Below are 21,346 nucleotides of genomic sequence, written 5' to 3'. Positions count from 1 at the left end.
AATAAAGCCTCGCTTCGAGGCCTGTGTCCTTTCCCTGAGTGTGACGTGACGAATGACATCACCAAATGACGTGACCAATCAGAATGCTTTGAGGCTCCTAGCAGTTATTTTGTTACGTGTATTTTCGAATTAATACGTAGCTAGAACAAGTTATAGGTGTCGAGCAGAACGTGTGCTTTCACATGGCAATGAAATTACAACTAGCAGAAAATATGCGCCGTATAGTTAAATATAGCCATTAGATGTTAAAACAGCTTGCAGTGGAACTAAAACCAGTTATAACCTCACTTTGAATATGACTTTATCAGTGACATCACCAAGTGACGGACTAGTAAGCATATTGTGTGGCCCTAGTAGTAATTTGTTACATATGACATTGAATGCATACGTTAAAAGTCGATTAAATTAGGGAGTAATTAATCAGGGAAGGAAGCATTTAATGTTGTTTTTATTGTATTTTTAAAGAAAAAACTGGACGGTAAAGAACGGGAAAGCTGAGAACAGCGAGATTTGTGGATGGCGATGATGCAGCTTACACAACTCCAATTAAAGACGCACAGTGGTACAGAGAAGATGTGTCGAGAAGAAAGAGTGTCTGGATGTGAATAAAACAGAAAAAGAGTTCAAGACACAGAAGAAGACAAGACACAGAACAGAGATGGAAGTATCAGATGTTTTTAAGGAAGGCTGGACTTGACAAGGGAGATGAGGGGAAATGAGACTTTTAGTTGGCGGTATTGCAACCGACTGGATTCCAACCACAACAAAGAAAAAAAATTAATAAGTAACAATAACATGTCATACTGTATATGTCAAGCACAAGGCCAGATAGTAGAATTTGAAACTACGGCTTGCCATAGTTCCAAGTAAAACCTCGCTTCGTAAGTATGACATGTGCTAACACTGCTTACACAGCTGTTCTATTTAAATGATGGCGCCAAGAATCTTAACATCAAAATAAAACAAATAAATAAGAGAGGTAATGCAACTTACTGGATGCCAACCACCATAAAACAAGAAGAAGAAGCATGTAAGTTTTGCCATGAAAGTGAGAGTTCAAGCATGTACTGCTCTCGTGCAGGAAATATACAGACTTATGCAAAAGTTTAGGCACCCCTTGATAAAAAAAAATAGATTTTTTTAAATAGATCAAAACCTCAATTTGACTGCAAAAAACCTGCAAGAAGATTTAGCAGACTCAAAAATGGTGGTGCACCGTTTCACTGTGCAACGATGCTTGCACAGACAAGACCTTCAAGCAGAAGAAATCCTTCTTATATTCTTTGGTCATCTTGCATAAACAGCTTTTTTAAGATCTACCAACAAATTTTCAATGATGTTTAAAGCGGGTACTGTGATGGCCATTCCAAACCTTTAGCTTGCGTCTCTTGAGCTATTCCATAGTGGACTTCGAGGTATGTTGAAGATCATTGTCCTGTTGTAGAAGTCATCCTCTTTTCAGCTTCAGCTTTTTTACAGATGGTGTGATGTTTGCTTTCGGAATTTTCTGGTATTTAGTGGAATCCATTCTTCCCTCCACCCGTGCAATGTTTCTTGTGCCACTGGCTGCAAAACATAATAGATCCACCCTCATGCTTAATAGTTGGCAAGGTGTTCTTTTCATAAAATGCTGCTCCTTTTTTCTCCAAACATGCCTTTGCTTATTGTGGTCAAAGAGTTCTATTATAACTTGTTTCCAGAACGCATCAGGCTTCTGTAGATGTTATGTTGCATACCTCTGACGTTGGATTTTATAATGGGGACGCAGGTAAGGTTTTACTAATGACAGCTGTACAAGCCGATTGAGGTCTGAAACCTTGCAAAAAGTATCAGCGACTCTGGAACTCTTAGGGTACCCAAACTTTTGCACAGTGCCATAATAATGTTTAAATTTTTTAATTTTTGTTAAAAGTTCTGTTTATGGCATAGGAAGTAACTATGCATCAATGTTTGCTGAAAATATTCTGCATTTTTTCCATTTTCAAGAGAGAAAAAGTGTTAACATTTTTTCAATTAAAAAAATCATTTAAAAAAGTTATTTATCAAGGGGTGTCTAAACTTTTGCATAAGACTGTATTTAATTAAGTCGGCTGTCCAGCGGAAGGTTTTGAATGACGAGTTTATCACATCTATGTATTTTTCTCCCCTGATGAAACAGGCATTACATTGTTAAAGTTGTGAAAGAGTGGTTCTGGGAGAATAAAGAATTATTTTTACACATGAATAAACCCACCACATTGTGTGCTGTAATCAAAGATTAATGTAATTGAACAAAATATTAGTGTGTGCGACCTTTTTTGGCCAAGCGTATTATTACATCCGACAGCGAGGGTGACCATCCTTCAGAAAAGTGGTTGGTTAAATATAATGTATTTACTAAGTGAATCAGTCAGATTTACAGTCACGTTTAAAAGTTAGGACCCCTATTTTATTTTTCGTAAAACAACACAATAAAAATATTCTGATCAAGTCTTAGTATCGGGAAAATACAACCTTAGATAAACAACAACATATAAAGTTTTTTTTCTGATTAGGTGCTGCTAATCATTGGCTTTTAATTGATCATCAGCAGATATGCACACTCTATACAATCAGGAGTTTAGACAGTTTTTTGGTCTGGAGCATTCAAGTGTCTTTGTTCACACAATGCCAAGAGGGAATGACACAGGCAAACACAAACACAAACAAAATCAAGAGTCAGACACTACAGGCCTCACTGAGCATGGTAAATGTTAAAGTTCATGACAGCAAAGTTAGAAGAAGACTAAACAAGTATGGAGAGAAAGCTTGATGCAAAACTTTAAATACACCAAATTGCTTCTAGAGTAACGATCAGAGACTGATAAAGTCATACAGGAAACGATTACTTCAAGTTATTGTTACTAAAGGTGGATCTACAGCCTATTAAATGAGGGTACATACTGTAGTATTGCCCACATGTTTTTTTTTTCATGTTTGTAATTAAATTCATTTTTGTTAAGTAAATAATTGCATTGTGAAAGCAGCATCCAATTGTCCAGATACTTTTGTTACAACTTTGTTTTACAACTTTTGGAATGTGGGTATCATCCTCAGTAACTTAAACAAGAACTGATCTTCAACCTTTATGCATACAAATAAAGCAAGTTAATAAATAAAGCAAGGTATCTATAAGGCCAGTAACCACTGAGAAGGAATTATGTATTAAAATTTATTTGTAAATTTATTTAAATGAATAGTTTTTATTTAATTGCATTTAATATTTTGATTCATGTCAAGAAATATTTAATGCAAGACAATTAATATCTCCTTTTTTAAACGGACATATCACAATAAAAAAAGTGGCTTGCTAAAAGTTTACAAGAATTTCTATATTGAAACTCTAAAAAGAAATGTACATTATTTATGCATATTAGATCCTGTCCAATTGTTTATGCTTATGGGCACCTTTTAGAACCTTTTAAAACAATGACACTTTACATATGATAAACTTAGCATATATTTTAATATATTCAAACCATTTATTTTCACATGATATCACACAATGAATCAATGAATGAATGAATGAATGAACAAAAAATTTTTAATATTAAATGTGATTTCACAGAATTACATTTATTTTCATATTTGGCCTTGGTATTTATTTTCACATATGAATTAACACAAATTTATTATTACATGATATAATAGTAGATTTGTTCATTTTCACATGTTGCTTTACACACAGTTCATTTATTGTTCACATGTGCTTTTACACAAGTAATTCACTTTCATATGTGATTTTTACGTGACATTAATTTTCTTTTGTGATTTTACACTGTCATTCATTTTTACATCTAGTTTTTACACAATTCATAAATTTAATATTTAATTTTAAAAACAATTATTATAATTATTTTACATTGTTTGCACAGAATTTACTTCCTTTTGCACGATTTTTACAAGATTCCTTTATTTCTATATAATTTCATACACAATTACCCCCTTAAGCATGATTTAAACATGTTTAACCCCCCCCAAAAAACACCATATTAAACATATTAATCACACATGGGGAAAGGAAAAAAATTTCATGAATAATGAATGTTATTTTATTTTTCCAGGAGTTTTGTAAAGTTAGTGACTTATTGAGAAAAAGTAATCAAAGTTATTATCTGTTAGCACCATAGCACATCACAACTTTGATTGGTTTGTACATGCAATCTTTGGCTAATATTAGGCCTAACTTAAAAAAAAAAAAAAAAAAATCTAACTGCATGAAGTACTGTATCTTGTGTAGGTTGCATTTTCAGTAGTGGCCTTTCTGTATTTCTAACTGTGTTGTTAAACTAATAATTGATGCTAAATTGATGAGCTCTGATGCGCACGAGCCAAAAGTGCCACAGTAAGGGCGACTCAGTAAAATAAAATAAATAAATAAATAAATCTCTTTAATATATATTTTCATGCATACATACAAGGGTTTAATTAGTAAACTGACCTCTAATTTAAATGGCGAAATTATGCATGCAAGTGTAGACCGCGCGCACACTGCGACGTGAAGCTCGCTCGCTTGCTGTTGCATCGTTCTGTCAGTCCTGGAACTGAAAATGAATGATCCACTCCTCTGCACAACAACACAAACCTAATGAAATGGTAAGATTTGGGCAGAATTTAATGATTTGTCTTACTGTGTACGTTTTAATATTAAGTGCAATAGTTAAACGGGGTGTTTAGATTCTTATAGTGCTGTTTTAACTGGTCTTTAATATATGTACCATGCATTTAATGAAATTTTTACATTTATTTTTTATTATTATGACAGTACGGATTTATTAACACGTGTCTGAAGTCGCTGGTGATCGATAAATTCGGCGAAGACACATGGAATAAACTCAGGTAATTAACTGATCTGACTAAAATAATACCAGGTTTGTCCACAAGATGGCGGAAAAGAGTACAGACTAGGTGACTGGAACTTGCCTTGAAACTTAACTTGTTGGTTGTATAGTATACACACTATGTATACATTATATATACATATATATTATTCTTATAAAAAGAGAAAAAAAAAGTCTGTTAATACCTTAACATAGAAAATATGTTTTTGTTGTCCATATTCGGCTGACAACATATTATTGATATAAATGTAAGTTACATTATGGTCATCCTTTATGTTGTTTCCTAATTTAAAGCATGAATGCTGTTTTTTTTAAAGAAACGAAGCAGGCGTCCAAGACACCTTCATGACGTATGAGGTGTACAAAGATGACATCACCATGCGTCTTGTGGCAGAGGCATGCAAGCTTCTTGGTAAAATCAGTTCCATTTTTGTTTTCATTCTGTCTTTATACTGTACATACAGTATGCAGTCTATTTTTAGAAACATTCTTCAGTAACGCTGGTGCAGAAAACAACAACATGGAGAAGGATAAAGGAAAAAGTGTTATAGTGTATATACAGTAATAATATAATAAACTGTGAAAGTGAGGGATTTAGTGTAAACTGAGTACACAGAACCATGGAAAAAAACGTAGAGTTGTATAATAAATGATACAGGTATTAACAGTTATAAAGCACAGTTTGCAGTAGACATTAAATTGAAATATGTTATTTTTAAACAAAAGAGAATTCACATTGTTTTGCAATCGTGTGAATTTTGCTATAATTAGCATTTATGGACTTTATTTCACTTTATCACTGTAGATTTAAAATTGCCTTACATATTAATATAATAACTAACTAACTAATAATTAACCTGGATGAGTTTATATTTATATAATTTTTATCTAACAAATATCCCCCCCCAAAAAATTCATATATATATATATATATATATATATAAAGATCCAGTTTTGGTGGCACGGTAGCTTAGTAGTTGCCTTGCACCTCCAGGGTCTGGGTTCAATTCCGTCCAAAGACATGCAGATTAGGCTAATTGGCGTTCACAAATTGTGATTGTGCGTGTATAATTGTGTGTGTGCCCTGCAATGGATTGGCACCCCATGTAGGGTGTATGCCACCTCAAGCCCGAAGATTCCTGGGATAGGATCCAAACCCCTGTCCTGTGTACAGGATAAAGAGATCTAGATGTTGAGTGAGTGAGTGAGTGACTGAGTAAATATCCAATGTTCATAACATTATTGGATAAGGTCCCAATAACCAGCATTAATAACACCTTAATAAAAATGTTTAAATACAAAACAATTCTAAATTGCAAGTTCCAATATTTATACCGGTTGATTTAGTCAATACTTAAACAAGACTTAAACGTCACTTAATACGTACATGTGATAATTGACTTTTTTTATCATGAACAGGCATGGCTTGTGCAACAGTTCTACAGTTCTTTTTGTCCAGCTATATTTATGTGTGATCTGTTGAGATTTGACTTTTCTGTTTGCCTCTGTTGCTTCGAAGACCTGGAAGCGAGTGCCGTGCTCAGGCAGTTTGGAGAATACTTCTTTGAGTTCTGTAAAAGATCAGGATATGACCACATGCTGCGCACACTGGGAGGAAACCTGTTCGAGTTTATAGAAAATCTGGATGCGCTGCACGGTTACCTCTCGCTCTCTTATAAGGTAGGCGAGCATCTCATGTGTCTGAAAGGGAATTTTAATGAAAGGCCCTTTTTACGTTAAGGTACATAAAATAATGTAGTATGTTGGTAATGTGGTGATTAAGGAAAGAATCACGCAGCATATCAGCAATTAAATATACTGTACACTTATTGAACATGCAGTATTGTATTTAAATGCTTTCAGTTTTGCTTCAAATTTATCATTAACCATTATTTTTTTAATAAACCAGGTTGCCAGGTTGCTAAATGTCAACCCTACGTACATATAACATAAAAGTTGTGAAATAAGTTTGAAGAATCCAGTAGTGTAAAAGGGATGTAATGTTGTCTTCTTCTTCTCAGCCTTGCATGGGATTGAGGTCACTCTGGGGCAATTCGTTATGTATCCACTATGTTATCCACTTTTGTTATCCCTGTTGCAATCCCTATTTTGACTTTCACTCTGTCACTCACTCATCATTTATACCGCTTTATTCTGCAGAGAGGGTCTGGGGTGGAGTCTATGCCAGGAGACTTAGGGCATGAGGCAGGGTACACCCTGGATGGAGTGCCAATCAGAGTGCAGGGCACACACACATACACACTCACACACTCATTTACATACTACGGGCAATTTGGGAATGCCAATCAGCCTAATCTGCATGTTTTTGGACTGTTGGAGGAAACCGGAGTTCCCGGAGGAAACCCACCGAGCACGGGAGAACATGCCAACTCTGTGCACAAGCGGCCGGAATCGAACCCGGGTGGGAATCGAACCCGCATCCTGGATGTGCCCAGCTACTCTATGTAGCTAAATGGCAGTAACGCAACCAATTCGAAGGAATAATGACGTATCTGTCAAATAAACAATGAAAAAAAATGGCATTTAAAAGTAGAAGCTTGTATTTCATAGCAATTTTAAATACATAGAGTTGTGAGCAAGGATTAAAATATGTTGAATGGGTGATGTACCTTACATGCTTCAGATGATTTATCACTGTATATTGATAAAAACATCCTTTTCGCAGGAGATGAATGCACCATCATTTCGTGTAGAAAAGAACTGTGATGGCAGTATGCTCTTACACTATTACTCTGACCGCAGTGGGCTCTGTCACATTGTCCCAGGTGAGACAGTTAGCTGTTTAGGCTGCTTCTTCAAACACCTGATAATTAACATAGATCTGGTTCCACTCGCGTGCCATTTATACTTGTACATACATTAAGCTTTCAGATCTAAATACATATAAAGTGAGGTCAATAAGTATTTGATCACCCTGTGATTTTGCAAATTTTCTTACTTAGAGATCATGGAGGGGTCTACAATTTTCAGCATAGGTGCATTTCCACTGTGAGAGTCAGAATCTAAAAAGAAAAATCCGGAAATCCGTTTACATTGTATGATTTTTTAACAATTTATTTGTGAATTACTATGTCAAATAAGTATTTGATCACTTGCTTATCAGCCAGATTTCTGACCCTCACAGACCTGTTATTTTGCTTTTAAATAGTCCAGCTACATTCTGCTCATGATTGTAAATTAGTAACACCTGTTTAAGGTCGTTAGCTGTCATAAAGACACCTGTGCACCCCACAATCAGCCAAAGTCTAAGTAGATACATGGGGTATCAATAGGTTTAAAATCTTGCATCGCACGGAAGGTTCCCCTGCTTAAGTCAGCTCATGTCCAGGCTCGTCTGAAGTTTTCCAGGGACCATCTGGATGATTTAGAGGAGGCATGGAAGAAAGTCCTGTGGTCAGATGAGACCAAAGTAAAAGTTTTTGGTTTTAACTCTAAACATTCGCCATGTTTGGAGAAAGAAGAATGATGAGTATCATCCCAATAATACCATACCTAGAGTGAAGCATGGGGCTGGAAGCATCAGGCTCTGGGGGTGTTTTTCTGCACAGGGGACAGGATGACTGCACTGTATTAAGGAGAGGATGAACGGGGCCATGTTTTGTGACATATTGGGCAAAAACCTCCCTCCCACAGTCAGAGCATTAAAGATGGGTTTTGGCTGGATCTTCTAACATGACAATGACCCAAAGCACACAGCCAGGAAAACCAAGGAGTGGCTCCGTGAGAAGCATATGGACTATTTAAAAGCAAAATAACACGTCTTTGAGGAAAGAAAATCTGGCTGATAAGCAAGTGATCAAATACTTATTTGACACAGTAATTCACAAATAAATTTTTTTTTAAATCATACAATGTGATTTCCTGATTTTTCTTTTTAGATTCTGTCTCTCACAGTGGAAATGCACCTATGCTGAAAACTGTAGACCCCTCCATGATTTCTAAGTAATAGAACTTGCAAAATCACAGCGTGATCAAATACTTCAATAACTGACTTGTCCAGCTGTCCTCTGACATTTTAGGCATCATTGGAGCAGTAGCAAAGGACTTCTTTAACAGCCAAATAGACATAAAGATTGTGAATCGGATGGAGGAGGAGGAAAGGACAGGAAAGAAAGAGCATGTTGTTTTTCTCATAAGCAACAATCCTGCTTCTTCCAAAAATCTAGGCAGCAAAAGTGCACCAGTATTACGGGCCAATCACACCTCAGCATGCAGGAATGACGCAGTACGTATGAACAAGCATGTAAAATGTATCCTTTTGTTGTAAAATTAATTTTTCAGTACTTAATTAATTTTTTCACTGTAAATTTCAAAATTATTTTTCCAAGGAGGTGGAGCAATCAAGAAAGAGCAAGAAGCTCACATACGCCACCTGTAGGAACCACTGGAAGACTGTCAGATGCTTGGTTCAGCTGGGAAAAGGTAAAAGTCAAATAAAAATAAAATTTTAAACTCTTTTTGAAGTGTAATCAGAGCGTGGCGCAGTGGGTTGCACTGTCAGGGGGGTTTCTCTCTGTGTGTACATGTTCTCCTCATGTTTTGTGAGTTTACTCTGGGTACTCCAGTTTCCCTCGAGAGTCTAATGACATGTACACTAGGTTGATTGTTGTTTGCAAATTGCCCATAGTGTTTGTGTTCTACAATTGGTACAGTAGCCAACCCTTCCAAGGTGTACCCCACCTTCTGCCTTAAGTTCCCTTGAGGTAGATTCCTGGACCCATGCCATCCCACACATGATAAGCGGTATAAAGTATAAATTAATAAATGAATGAAAGAAATGTAGGGTGGCATGGTGGTGTAGTGGTTAGCACTGTCGCCTTGCACCTCCAGGGTCCGGGCTTGATTCCCGGCCAGGTTTGATTCCTGTCTCTGTGTGCATGGAGTTTGCATGTTCTCCCCATGCTTGGTAGGTTTTCTCTGGGTACTTCAGTTTCCTCCCACAGTCCAAAGACATGATTAGGCTAATTGGCATTCCCAAATTGCCCATAGTGAGTGTGTGCATGTGTGTGCCCTGCGATGGATTGGCACCGTGTCCAGGGTGTACCTTACATGTCTTTTTTTACATTCCAAAGATTTGGGCTGTCTTTGTAAGTGTAAGTATAAGAAACATTTGCAGAACCCAATGATTTCCCAACGAATAAACCTCATCTCATGAGGAGCCATGAGGACCCCATGTGTTTGCATGGAGAGCACATAATGACTCAGGAACTCCCAGTGATAACACATCCATGAAATCCAATTGGAGTTTTCCGTATGGCTGCAAAAAGGTTTTTTTGTTCCATGTGTTGTTGAGATGCAAGAATAATGTAAAGTCAATCATTTCTGCTTACATGTTTTTCCCTCTATTTGATTGTTGTAACCTCAGGCAAACTATTAAGAGGATTTGAGCCGATGTATCCAGATGAACTGTGCATAGACCTGAAGACATTCTGCACTGCCTTCCCATTTCATATCGTGTTTGATGAACAAGTGAGACCCAATGACTATATCGTACCATATGCATGTTGAGAATTTAGGTTAGGCATATGGTGAATTATCTGTTTAAGAAAAACTATACAGAGCAATACTGAACTTCCTAAAAGCTTCATTTCTCTATTCATCTAGCTGAGGGTAAGGCAGGCAGGAGTGACAGTGCAAAAGATCGTCCCTGGATTACAAACCACAGGGATTCGGCTGGATGAGTATTTTACCATTCTGCATCCGGAGGTCACGTTTACCATTGCTAGCATTCGCAAGTTCATCAACAGCCATTTTGTCCTGCAAACCCGGAGAGAGATGATGCCTCAGGACTGGAAAGAGATGCCCATGCTTGAGCTCGGAGGTGGGAACCAAGGCATGATCACACTCAACACATTACACACATTCACACAAGGTGTGTCTTTGTCATAAAATACATAAAATACAACCAATTTGTTAATTTTTGCCTGCATTTTGACTGGATCATCACTATTTAACTTTGCCTGCCTGTATCTGGACCCTTTATATGGACATTGATTATGATTCCAGCAACAAAATATTGACGTGTATATGTATATGATGAAACTTCTTGTGATTAAAACCGATTGACATTTACAGAACCATTCCAGCACAGCACGGTGATGAAACTCTTAGCCGCAGTAAAACATTTGAATGATGCAAACATTTTAAAAAAGGCCAGGAATAACAATCCCAACTAAGGTGGCTTGGAGCCTCAGTGTTCCGCATGAACATTCAGCAATGACCTTTGAAAATCAATGGATAACAGGGGATTATTCTGTTACTCTATTATTCTGTACAACCAAAAGTCCCGGTTTGACTTGAACGGCGCTCATATTAAGGTTCCTAGATATCTGTATAATTCCTAAGTTTTAACTGAGCCAACGTCCATTAATTATAACCTCATATCTCTCCATTTCGCGTTTTTCCCAGGTCAGATGATGTGGATGGCCCCTCTGCAGTGCATGCTGTACCAGGCGTCCCCTTTACTGCGCAGCTTGCAGGAGCTGGAGGAAAGGCACATGTATCTTTCTGATATCGCTCCACATGACGCTACACGCCACCTCATTTTACTCAACCAGCAGCGCCTGGCCGAGATGGAGCTCTCCAGCCAGCTGGAGCGCAAGAAGGAACAGCTAGACCAGCTTTCTCAGCATCTCCAGCATGAGAAACAGAAGACTGAGAACCTGCTGTACGCCATGCTTCCCAAGCATGTGGCCAATCAGCTGAAGGAGGGCAAAAGAGTAGAGGCAGGTGAATGAAAACATTTTATATAGTAATCTATACATAGGGTGGAGATGTGTACTTGTTGCATTATAATGCTGCAGATAAAAATAGACATATTGGGGGAGGTATTTTTATAGATCCCCTCTAATACATTGCTGTTCTACATAGAGGAGCTATGTAGCTATTCTAAATTGCAGTTCTTTACAGATATTAGTTCCAGGTTTGTTTTTGTTCTTCAGGTGAGTTTAAGGAGTGCACCGTCCTGTTCAGTGACGTGGTAACCTTCACCAACATTTGCTCACAGTGTGAACCAATACAGATCGTCAACATGCTCAACTCCATGTACCTAAAATTCGACCGTCTCACCACCGTTCACAATGTTTACAAGGTGAACCATACATACACTCCAGACTCTTTTCTAAATGTTCAGTGTTTATAGTATTCTCTCCTTAAAGCACTAAATCTCTTAATGTTTACATTTTTATATTCTGCAATGATATATTATTGATTTGCCAAGGATTATACTGTATGTGATAGGTTTAACACCAAAAAATTGCTCGAAAGTATAAATATAAACTAAAGCCATGTACATGTCAATCTAGAGTGTTTTTTTTTTGCTATTTAAAAACATATATTGTTTGCATATACTGTATTATATATATGTTAGAATACGTTTTGACCATGGGTGAAAATGATGAATGATTTGGTGGCGTACAGAGTGAAGAGCACCTGCCTGCCAAAACCCACATCCAAAACCAGTCACCTAAGCACTTTCAGCAAAAAAAAAAAAACACATCTGATAATGATAATGTCATCTCAAACAATACTTTGTTTTCTAAGGAAATGCTTCTAAGTCAATTAAAATTGCCTTTGAACTGTCCATGTTATCTTTCTTACAGCTAGTTAACATCAATGCAAGCTTCTGTCAATGTGTTGATGGGTTCATGATTTGTTCACAGCTAATGTGAGCTGCAAAACTAACTAGTTGGTCCGTGGAACAAAGGATTCTATACACTGTAAAAAATGTCCGTAGTTTTAACAGAGATACTGTATAAATGCCACAGAATCAAATCGTATTTCACAAAACTTGGGATAACCGTAGAATTTACAGTGAAAAACTGTAATTAGTTTTACAAAGTGAGACCTTAAATTTAACAGTTAAAAACATATGAAAATATGGTTTATTGCAGGAAAATTAAAAAAAGTTATGGATGTAACATATAAACTCTCAAAGAAGGTATTTGTTACTAATATACTGAAGCATCAGTTCATATTTTACTAATTAATAGGGGTTAAAAATCAAAAAAATATCTGCTTTGTAAAAAAAATCCGTAAATTTTATGGTAAAAAAACATAATTTTGCCAGAAATTTACCGTAAAAAATACGGTAGCAACATTATTGGTTGTACGGGATTGCAGTCATTATACTGTATATTTTACGGATTTTAATATTGTTTCCTACAGTTTACAGCCGTCTAATTTACATTAACCAATGACTTCAAATTTGTGAATGGTATTTCGCCCTTTGATCACTGTGGCAAGGAGAGCCGCTAGCATGTGCCACTTTGCCCGCCGCCACCGCTCACCAGCCTGTGCCCACATGCCAGCAGGGCACTGCCCACCAGACATGCACACCTTTCCTTCCCTTTTTCCCCTTCCTCCCTCCTTTAACCCTTTCCTTCCCTAAGTAAAATTACACGTTTTCCGTAAGGCCTCGCCACATGTCTGTGTTTGTTGTCGCCCTCCTTGTGCCAAACCCATTACAAAATACATGAACATATTTAACACCCCAGTGCAGTGTTCACTTAAAAACCACAATGCAGGACAGAGGACATAAACAATTTTAACATGTGTGTGATAAAATAATTTTTTTTGTGTAAAGTTAAAGTAAAATTTTTTTTAAGTAAAATCCAAATTCTGCCACCACCAGGGTCCGGGTTCGAATCCCGGCCAGGCTCGATTCCCGTCTCTGTGTGCATGGAGTTACACCCTATGTTGTGCTTTAGCTCCCCATTTCATGTTTCTCTTATAGGTTGAAACAATAGGGGATGCCTATATGGTGGTGGGTGGTGTTCCAATCCCAGTAACCAGTCACGCTGAGCGGGTGGCTAACTTTGCCCTCGGGATGATCATCGCTGCCAAAGAGGTCACCAATCCTGTCACAGGAGGACCAATTCAGGTGACAATACAAGCAGTAAATATAAAAAGAAATTTTAACTACTGTCTTATGTCCCATACACATCAACTAATTATTGTTGAAAGTATAAATATAAATTAAAGTGTTTGCTTATGTGTTGTGGAAGTTATGTTTTTAGACTTGAATGTTGCACACGAATTAGTTCACTGGTGGCTCAGTGGTAGGTGTTTCGCCTGCCATGTGGAAGGCCGGGTTCAATTCCCAGCCAGCGCCCAAACCCCACCCACTGGATGCAGTGCTCGTCCCAAGCCCGGATAAAATGAGGGGGTGGCGTTAGGAATGGCATCCGGCATAAAACCTGTGTCTAGATTGCATGTGTAGAAATTTATGCCGAAAGAACAACAACAACACTGTTGGACCTGAATTCTTCTATCTGAAGAGTATGTAGATAGAAGAGTATGATCAAGTTTTAAGAGCGTCACTGATTGGATTCATCCCCTCCCCTTGTGACTCCAGATTCGAGTAGGCTTGCACTGTGGTCCAGTTCTGGCGGGTGTTGTTGGAGAGAAGATGCCGCGCTATTGCCTGTTCGGAGACACTGTAAATACGGCTTCTCGCATGGAGAGTCACGGCCTGCCCAACAAAATCCACCTCAGCCCCAGCGTACATCAGTGAGTTTCCTAGCCAATTCTAAATACACCCCTAAGTCCTCATGTACAGTATATGCAGCATATCAGTTGTAATTGTTACCACTGTTGGAAGTTATCCATTAATTACTCAACGTAGTTCTTAACATTCAGTTCTTAACATCGTTCCCAGTGCTCTTCAGGACAAGCAGTTCCAGCTAGAGGAACGGGGAGAGATCGAGGTGAAGGGGAAAGGCAGGATGCGCACTTTTTTTCTTCTAAAAAACCTCAGAGCTTCAGACAATGAACTCATAGGCTGCCAGACAAGGGAAGCAGGCTCCGGACACGAGTCACTTCAGTCCAGTGAAGACTGCAGCACTGAGCTTCCTTCTTTTAGACCATCTCGAGGTATGCTTGGAAGTTTTAAGGAAGTAATTGAATATGATTAATATTCTAACTAACATTAAGGATTCGCATTATGTATAGGTAAAAGCAACTGAGTGGAACTATGCTTCCCGTGGTCTGTGAAACGTGTTCACAGTGATCTTATTTGCATTCTTTTTAGCAAGACTTGCTTAGCTCCTCTGTAAATCGTTTTCATTTCACATTGTTTTAAAATCTTCATTCTCCTTTAACGGGAACATCTGTACACTTGATCATTTACACAGTTACCCAACCAGCCAATTATAAGACATCGTATCTTACATTCACAGTTTAAGCACTTTGGGTAATGTCTACAGCAAACCTCAGAATGGAGAAAACATGTGATCTTCTTGACTTTAACCATGGCATTGTTACTCGTGCCAGCTACAGTAGGTTGGTTTGAGTATTTCATTAACTTCTGATCTTCTGTGATTTTCACTCATATAGTTTATAGTAAGAAACACATCTCAGAACACACATAATCCCTTGAGGTGGATGGAATACAACAGCTGAAGACCACGTCAGGTTCCACTCCTGTCAGTTCAGTCAAGAACAGGAATCTGAGGTTGTAATGGGGACAGCTTCATCTTTTCGAGACGGAAAAGAGATCATGTGTTTTTTCCCTTCTAATCCTTAACTGTCCAGTTTGGTTGAGTTTATGTTCTTAACAGGATTGGAATCTGATGTGGTCTTCTGCTATCGTGGCCCACTCATCTCCAGGTGAGTTACTGTTACTGATTATTTGAGTTAGTGTTTCTGGACATTTTTCTCCGACCTGATTATTCAATCCACCTACAGACCAGTTGCTTACTCATTTTTTTTTTTGGATTTCTCTTGGCTTATGATTGGCTGATTGTAGATTTTACTGGCATTCTTAATAAAGTGGATGGCGAGTGTGTATTCTTATATAAAATTTTTATAGGTAAATCTTTATTCTCTAAGAAGCTTATTTCCTCTTAATCCAATGTAAGCTTGCTGATTAAAATCAGATTGCTAATGTCAATCTTTAATCACTGATAAGCTGAGTTATATTGCAGCATGGTGGTTTAGTGCTTAGCACTGTCGCCCAGGGTCCGGGTTGGATTCCCACCTTGGGTCTGTGTGCAGTGGGTTTGCATGTTCTCCTCGTGCTTGGTGTGTTCACTCAGTTTTTTTCCGGTTTCTTCCCACTGTCTAAAGACATTTATGCTAATTGGCGTTCCCAAATTGCCTGTAGTTTGTGTGTGTGTGTGCCATGTGATGGATTGGTACACTGTCTAGAATGTACCACGCCTCAAGCCCTAAGTCTCCTGGGATACGCCAGGATGAAGCGGTATAGACGATGAGTGAGAGTGTGTAGCTGACTTACTAGTTTCTTTCTACTTTTTCAAAAAGCTTTTCAGAGCCAGGAAAGATGCAACACCGTAGCCATGAGATACAGTGATAGTCTAACTGACAACAAGCCTTCGTCTCCGTTTCCTGAAGCCCAGGCCAGCAGTAATTCTCTAACAGGTGATATCATTTACTTTCCTAGATTACGACAATTCTTTTCATTATTGGTATGTATTTACAATGTTCATATATTTGTTTTCTTAAAAATGTTCTGTATGAAAAGTAAGGTATAGACATAGTTCTTCAAATATCTTGATGATAAAGATTCCAGAGCATGATCTAGAACTGACACTGTCTCGCCAAATATATTCCAGGAGAGTGAAATTATTGACCTGCATTGGCTAGCAAAGACAACAACTAAGGATATTAAACTACCAAAATTGGGATGAGAACACCTTATTATAATCTGTAAGGTTCATGCCGAACCGTTGGTTTATGGGATTAGGATTAAACAGATGTGTGGCCTTGTTAGAAAACTTGTTAGTGAGACTACTCAGAAGAAAAGCTTTTAATTTACCCTGTGATGAAAATAGGGATGCACACGAAGCGAGAATGTATAGAGAATGAATGGGTGAATAAGATTATGTCAATTTATAATGCACTAAAAAATATGGTCTCATGTGGCTTTTAAGTATTGATATACATGATTAATTTACTTTACTAATAAAAAAATTGTGTAAATGTATGTAATTCTATTTAATGAGTTACCATCATCACATTTGATCCTTAATTTCGATATGTTGCTAGATGAATCATTTTATTCAGTTCACGTACTTGTACATTTAAATTTAAATACAGGCAACTCAAATAATGGAAGTCTTCACAGTGGAAGCAGGTCTGAGGACGAGGTGTTTGAGGTGAATGAGGTGAATGAGGGGGCTGGACGCCGAGGTCCTGATGGAGCTGAACCTCTCCCACCTACTACAAATAAAAAGCATGTTTACAGCAGGTTCTGTGTGGTGACCTGAAACACATCGTGAGCCCAGATTCGTTTTGGTATTGACAAATACTATATGCATGCACACACAAACAGCCTTACCATTACCACCACTGCCAGCTGAATTGAATAACACTGATTATTCTGGTGACAGGATCATGAACACCCAAGGCTTGTGGTTACCCAAGGCCAGCCACAGAAAAGCGGATGCAGCACAAATCGCCAAAACATGGCCTCCAAATTCCCCAGATCCCAATCTGATCCACTGAGACCCCACCCTGCAACCCATGCCACCCAAAGGATCCGCTGCAAACGTCCTGGTGCCAGACATGCTGTGTCATATCCCAAGGGGCCAGAGCAAATTTTCATTTTTAAAATTTTAAAATCATTTTATAGTATGTATAGAGAATTTCATGTTTTCATCATTTTAATAGTTTAATTTATAACAATACCATAGAACGGTTGTGTAATTATCATGTTATAATAAATATGGACCATCCTAAAGTATTAACTGAGTTTATTTATTAAACCTATTTATTTATTGTACTCTGTTTTCTCTTGCACTGGGTATACAGGCATAATAAAACAGCACATGACTGTCACAAATTACAGTTAGATTTACCGATTACATATGTAAAACAGATACACAATAAAAAAAAAATCTGAAATTAAAGAAGTTAAATTAGTAAATATTTACAGTAAGCAGAATTGCAAGAGTTCACCTGATTTCCCTCAACTGTTCACATTTAACCTCAATTCGAAGGAATGATTAAGTCCCACAGTCTCAGCGCTCAACGTCTCTTCTGTCTCTATTTAATTGCACCAAATCAGGTACAATCACAGCTTCTGTACCATATGCACTACAAGTAAACTATGGCATTGCTGAGATCTGACACCTGATTGCTCCATGCAGTGAAAAGCCACTCGCAGAAAGAATTCATGAAACTGAATCTGTAATTGGATTCAGTTTGGAGGAGGTCGAGTGTGGAAATCAAATATCACTGTGACCTGAAAAATGCAGCAGTGCAGGGCGATAACGCTCCTCTGGATTAAAAAGTGAGACCGTATCATTTGTCCTTTTTCTTTGTTCTTGCCTCACGAATCAATTTCTGATATCACCTGAAGATATCACCGGAGCTGGTGTCGCTCAGCTGGTCAGGCATAACGGGCCGGTTAGTGTAGATGTCATCCACCGGCAGCAGGAACGTGACCGTCTTCTCTTTGGCTCTGAAACATCAGTGCAACTGGGTTCAAGAAATCTAAATGTTGCTTGAAAATATGAGTTTAAAAATTAATTTATATGACGGTTTTGAGACTTTTGTTGAAATTGTATTTAAAACATGACCTGCAGCCAAAATCGATGGCGTCTCTCACACCTGGCTTTGTTGACGCAATGCTGAAGCGTGCGCCTCGTTGCTGGTCTGCACTCGGTTTTGTCTCCGTCTTCTGTAGTCATGTGGCTGATCCCACGTGCTCCTTCATGCCGTCCGCCCAAGTCGCTGTCTCTCCGAGGCTTGTGCGAGCTCACATTCTTACAGGGCACATGAATTGCGTTTGAGGATATGGAATACCTCCGGACAGTCATGATCATGTTTTCTGTTGGAGAAAAGCACAAGGTTTTAAACTGCATTTATTCATCAAGGAGCAGATCATATTCAATGTCACTGTCACTAGTGCAATGACAATAAACCGAACCTTGATATTGCATAGTTATTATATGTAGAGATAATTATCCCATTATATTATATTTTCAGCACAGTACACCTTGGACAGGAGTGCTTCTGGGAAATACAAATCATGGGTTCATATAAATATGTTAAAATTTACAGTGTTTACGCAGTGGTTAGTGTTGCACCTCCAGGGTTGAGGGGAGGGTCTGTGTGCATGGAGTTTGCATGTTCTCCCCATGCTTGGTTGGTTTCCTCTTGGTACTCTGGTTTTCTTCCACAGTCCAAAGACATGCAGATTAGGCTAATTAATGTCCCCAAACATCCTTTGATGGATTGGTACTTCCCCCAGGGTGTACCCCACTTCGTACCCTAAGTCTCCTAGGATGGGCCCCCTATGACTCTATATACAGAATAAAGCGGTTTAGACGATGAGTGAGCGACCTTTCTCTTGTTATCCAACAAACAAATTTAGCGGTTGTTTGGTTTCAGCACAACACTGAATGATAATGCGACAGAGCTCTGATGGTGGCGTAGTGTTTAACACTGTGGCCTCGCACCTCCAAGGTCAAGGGTTCCATTCGTACCTCAGGTCTGTGGAGTTTGGATGTTCTACCCATGCTTAGTGGATTTCCAGGGTATACCCTGTCCATACCCTACAGTAGGTTTTCTGGGATTGTCCCCCAGGCCCCTGCAACCCTTGGTGGATAACACAACCAATTTACATACTGCCTAACTCAACTACAGTAATTTAATTCTAATAACAACAAAGTAGCTGGTATTCTTGGTTCAAATTTCAGCAGTTCTTTTGCAAAAATATGATCACATCTGCCTTATCGGGAACCCAACTCTACTGGTTTTGGTACCCAACTCTACATAGCTCAGGGTCAGCCGTTATACCACGTCCCTGGAAGTGAGGGTATATTATAACGTCATTTTTAATAAGGAAAATAAGAACTTCCCCAGATCCCTGCTTTAAAAAGATTATATTTTTTTTTTACCCTAAACAAGCTCTAATAATAATAAAAAAATAAAAAAAAACTGAAGATTGAAGTCCATAAAGGACATACACACACACACACACACACGTCAGATATTATAATAACTATAATAAGTGACGAGTACGCCTTTCGGAAATAAGTGAAACAATTGCATATATATATATATATATATATATATATATATATATATATATATATATATATATATAAAATTAATCCTAATTTTTATATTATAATACATTTATTGATCTACCTGATTTGTCATGGTATACAAATTGTTTTAACTAAATAAATTTTAGTTATTCTTTTTTTTCATTAAAATATCATATTCTGATAAATGTCTACGTATGTATATATAGTAGAGGTAACATTGAAATACACCTCACTCTGCTGGGCTGTACTGTACCTCTGTACTGGCCCTCCAGCGCTGGTGCCGAAACGTTCCGTCTCAGGTGCGCGTGGTTCTCCGGGGTTCCATCTCTCCCTTCAGTCTCAGCAGGTGATGTCTCGGTGAGTGGCAGGCTGAGCTGCCCGCGCAGAGTCTTGTTCTCCGTCTCCAGCTTCCTGATTTCATCCTGCAGCTGCTGGATGACGTGCGCAAGGCCGCGGCTGCTCTCCATGATGCAACTAGCCTCCTCTGCTAACAGACTTTTTTATCTTTACACCGCGCCGCCACGTCCATTTCACTCTGCGCTTATTGTGGTCCTGCTCGTTTTGTCCGTTCAAATCTCGGCCGTGATCGTGTACCTGAGAGATTATGTCGCCTTTCACCGCTTGTACAGCTCAGAGGCTTCTGGGACTCGGCGCCATGGTTTATTCATGGGCTGGATAAAGTTTCGGAGCTGTTTTTTTGTTTGTTTTGGGGATGTGAAATAGTCTCTTAAAGCACGTGGGGATAAACGGGAGGATGTGTGGAGTTTCATTTCGCGACTTTGCTGCGTATCAGAAGAGGAAGACGCATGAAAGTTTCATCATGCGCAGATAAAACGCAGATAAAGCAAGTAACCGATGCGTGGTTCTCAGGGCGCTGAAATATTTATCGGGTCTGGACTGTCAGTGTCAAGAAAGCATCAATTGATATAAAGTGGAAAAAAAGACTTTTTAAATTGTTTTACTGCAAGGAATCTCTAAAATCTATGATCAGGCTATGAGTCTTAGATCTACTCACTCAATCATCATCTATATGGTTTTATCCTGTGTTCTGGGTTTCGGGGGGCCTAGAGCCTATCCCAGGAGACCTAGGGTACATGGCAGGGTACACCCTGGAGTGGGTGCCAATTCATTGCACACTACGGGCGATTTGAGAATGCCAATTTGCTTAATCTGCATGTCTTTGGACTGTGGGAGGAAACCGGAGTACCCAGAGGAAACCCACCAAGCACGGAGAGAACATGCAAACTCCATGCACACAGACTCCAGGTGGGAATCGAACCCAAACCCTGGTGGGAAGTGTAATCCCCATTTTCCCAGCTGCTAATTTCAAGGAATAACAAAAAAACTAATAATGAAAAGTTAACTAATATGCCTAATCTGTATGACCAACTCATATATTTGGGGAAAGCTTGATTATAGTTTAAAGATTTTTTTTTTTTATTCCATCTA

The 21,346-nt window shown here is 38.4% G+C and overlaps 1 protein-coding gene across 1 annotated transcript; it reads left to right on the top strand.

Moving 5' to 3' along the window:
- The first annotated feature begins 1,756 nt into the window (after window positions 1-1,756).
- Window positions 1,757-17,107, top strand: LOC128513428 (guanylate cyclase soluble subunit beta-2-like). The gene is made up of 16 exons (XM_053487182.1): window positions 1,757-1,768; window positions 4,784-4,857; window positions 5,177-5,271; window positions 6,379-6,539; window positions 7,546-7,645; window positions 8,900-9,123; window positions 9,209-9,302; window positions 10,246-10,349; window positions 10,485-10,701; window positions 11,289-11,609; window positions 11,822-11,970; window positions 13,615-13,761; window positions 14,236-14,390; window positions 14,539-14,753; window positions 16,143-16,259; window positions 16,938-17,107. Exons 1-16 carry the CDS (start codon window positions 1,757-1,759, stop codon window positions 17,105-17,107), a joined length of 2,355 nt encoding a protein of 784 aa, XP_053343157.1.
- Window positions 17,108-21,346: the final 4,239 nt, after the last annotated feature.

Source organism: Clarias gariepinus, chromosome 25 (genome assembly GCF_024256425.1).
Source record: "Clarias gariepinus isolate MV-2021 ecotype Netherlands chromosome 25, CGAR_prim_01v2, whole genome shotgun sequence".
Classification (NCBI taxonomy): domain Eukaryota; kingdom Metazoa; phylum Chordata; class Actinopteri; order Siluriformes; family Clariidae; genus Clarias; species Clarias gariepinus.
This window is presented reverse-complemented; position numbering and strand designations above follow the sequence as displayed.

Bases quoted from the DNA above. Each gene is read 5' to 3' on its own strand.
- LOC128513428 (XM_053487182.1), top strand. The intron at 9,124-9,208 runs GTAAAATGTATC...TATTTTTCCAAG, and splicing joins CAGTACGTATGAACAAGCAT to GAGGTGGAGCAATCAAGAAA. The intron at 10,350-10,484 runs GTGAGACCCAAT...CTATTCATCTAG, and splicing joins ATATCGTGTTTGATGAACAA to CTGAGGGTAAGGCAGGCAGG.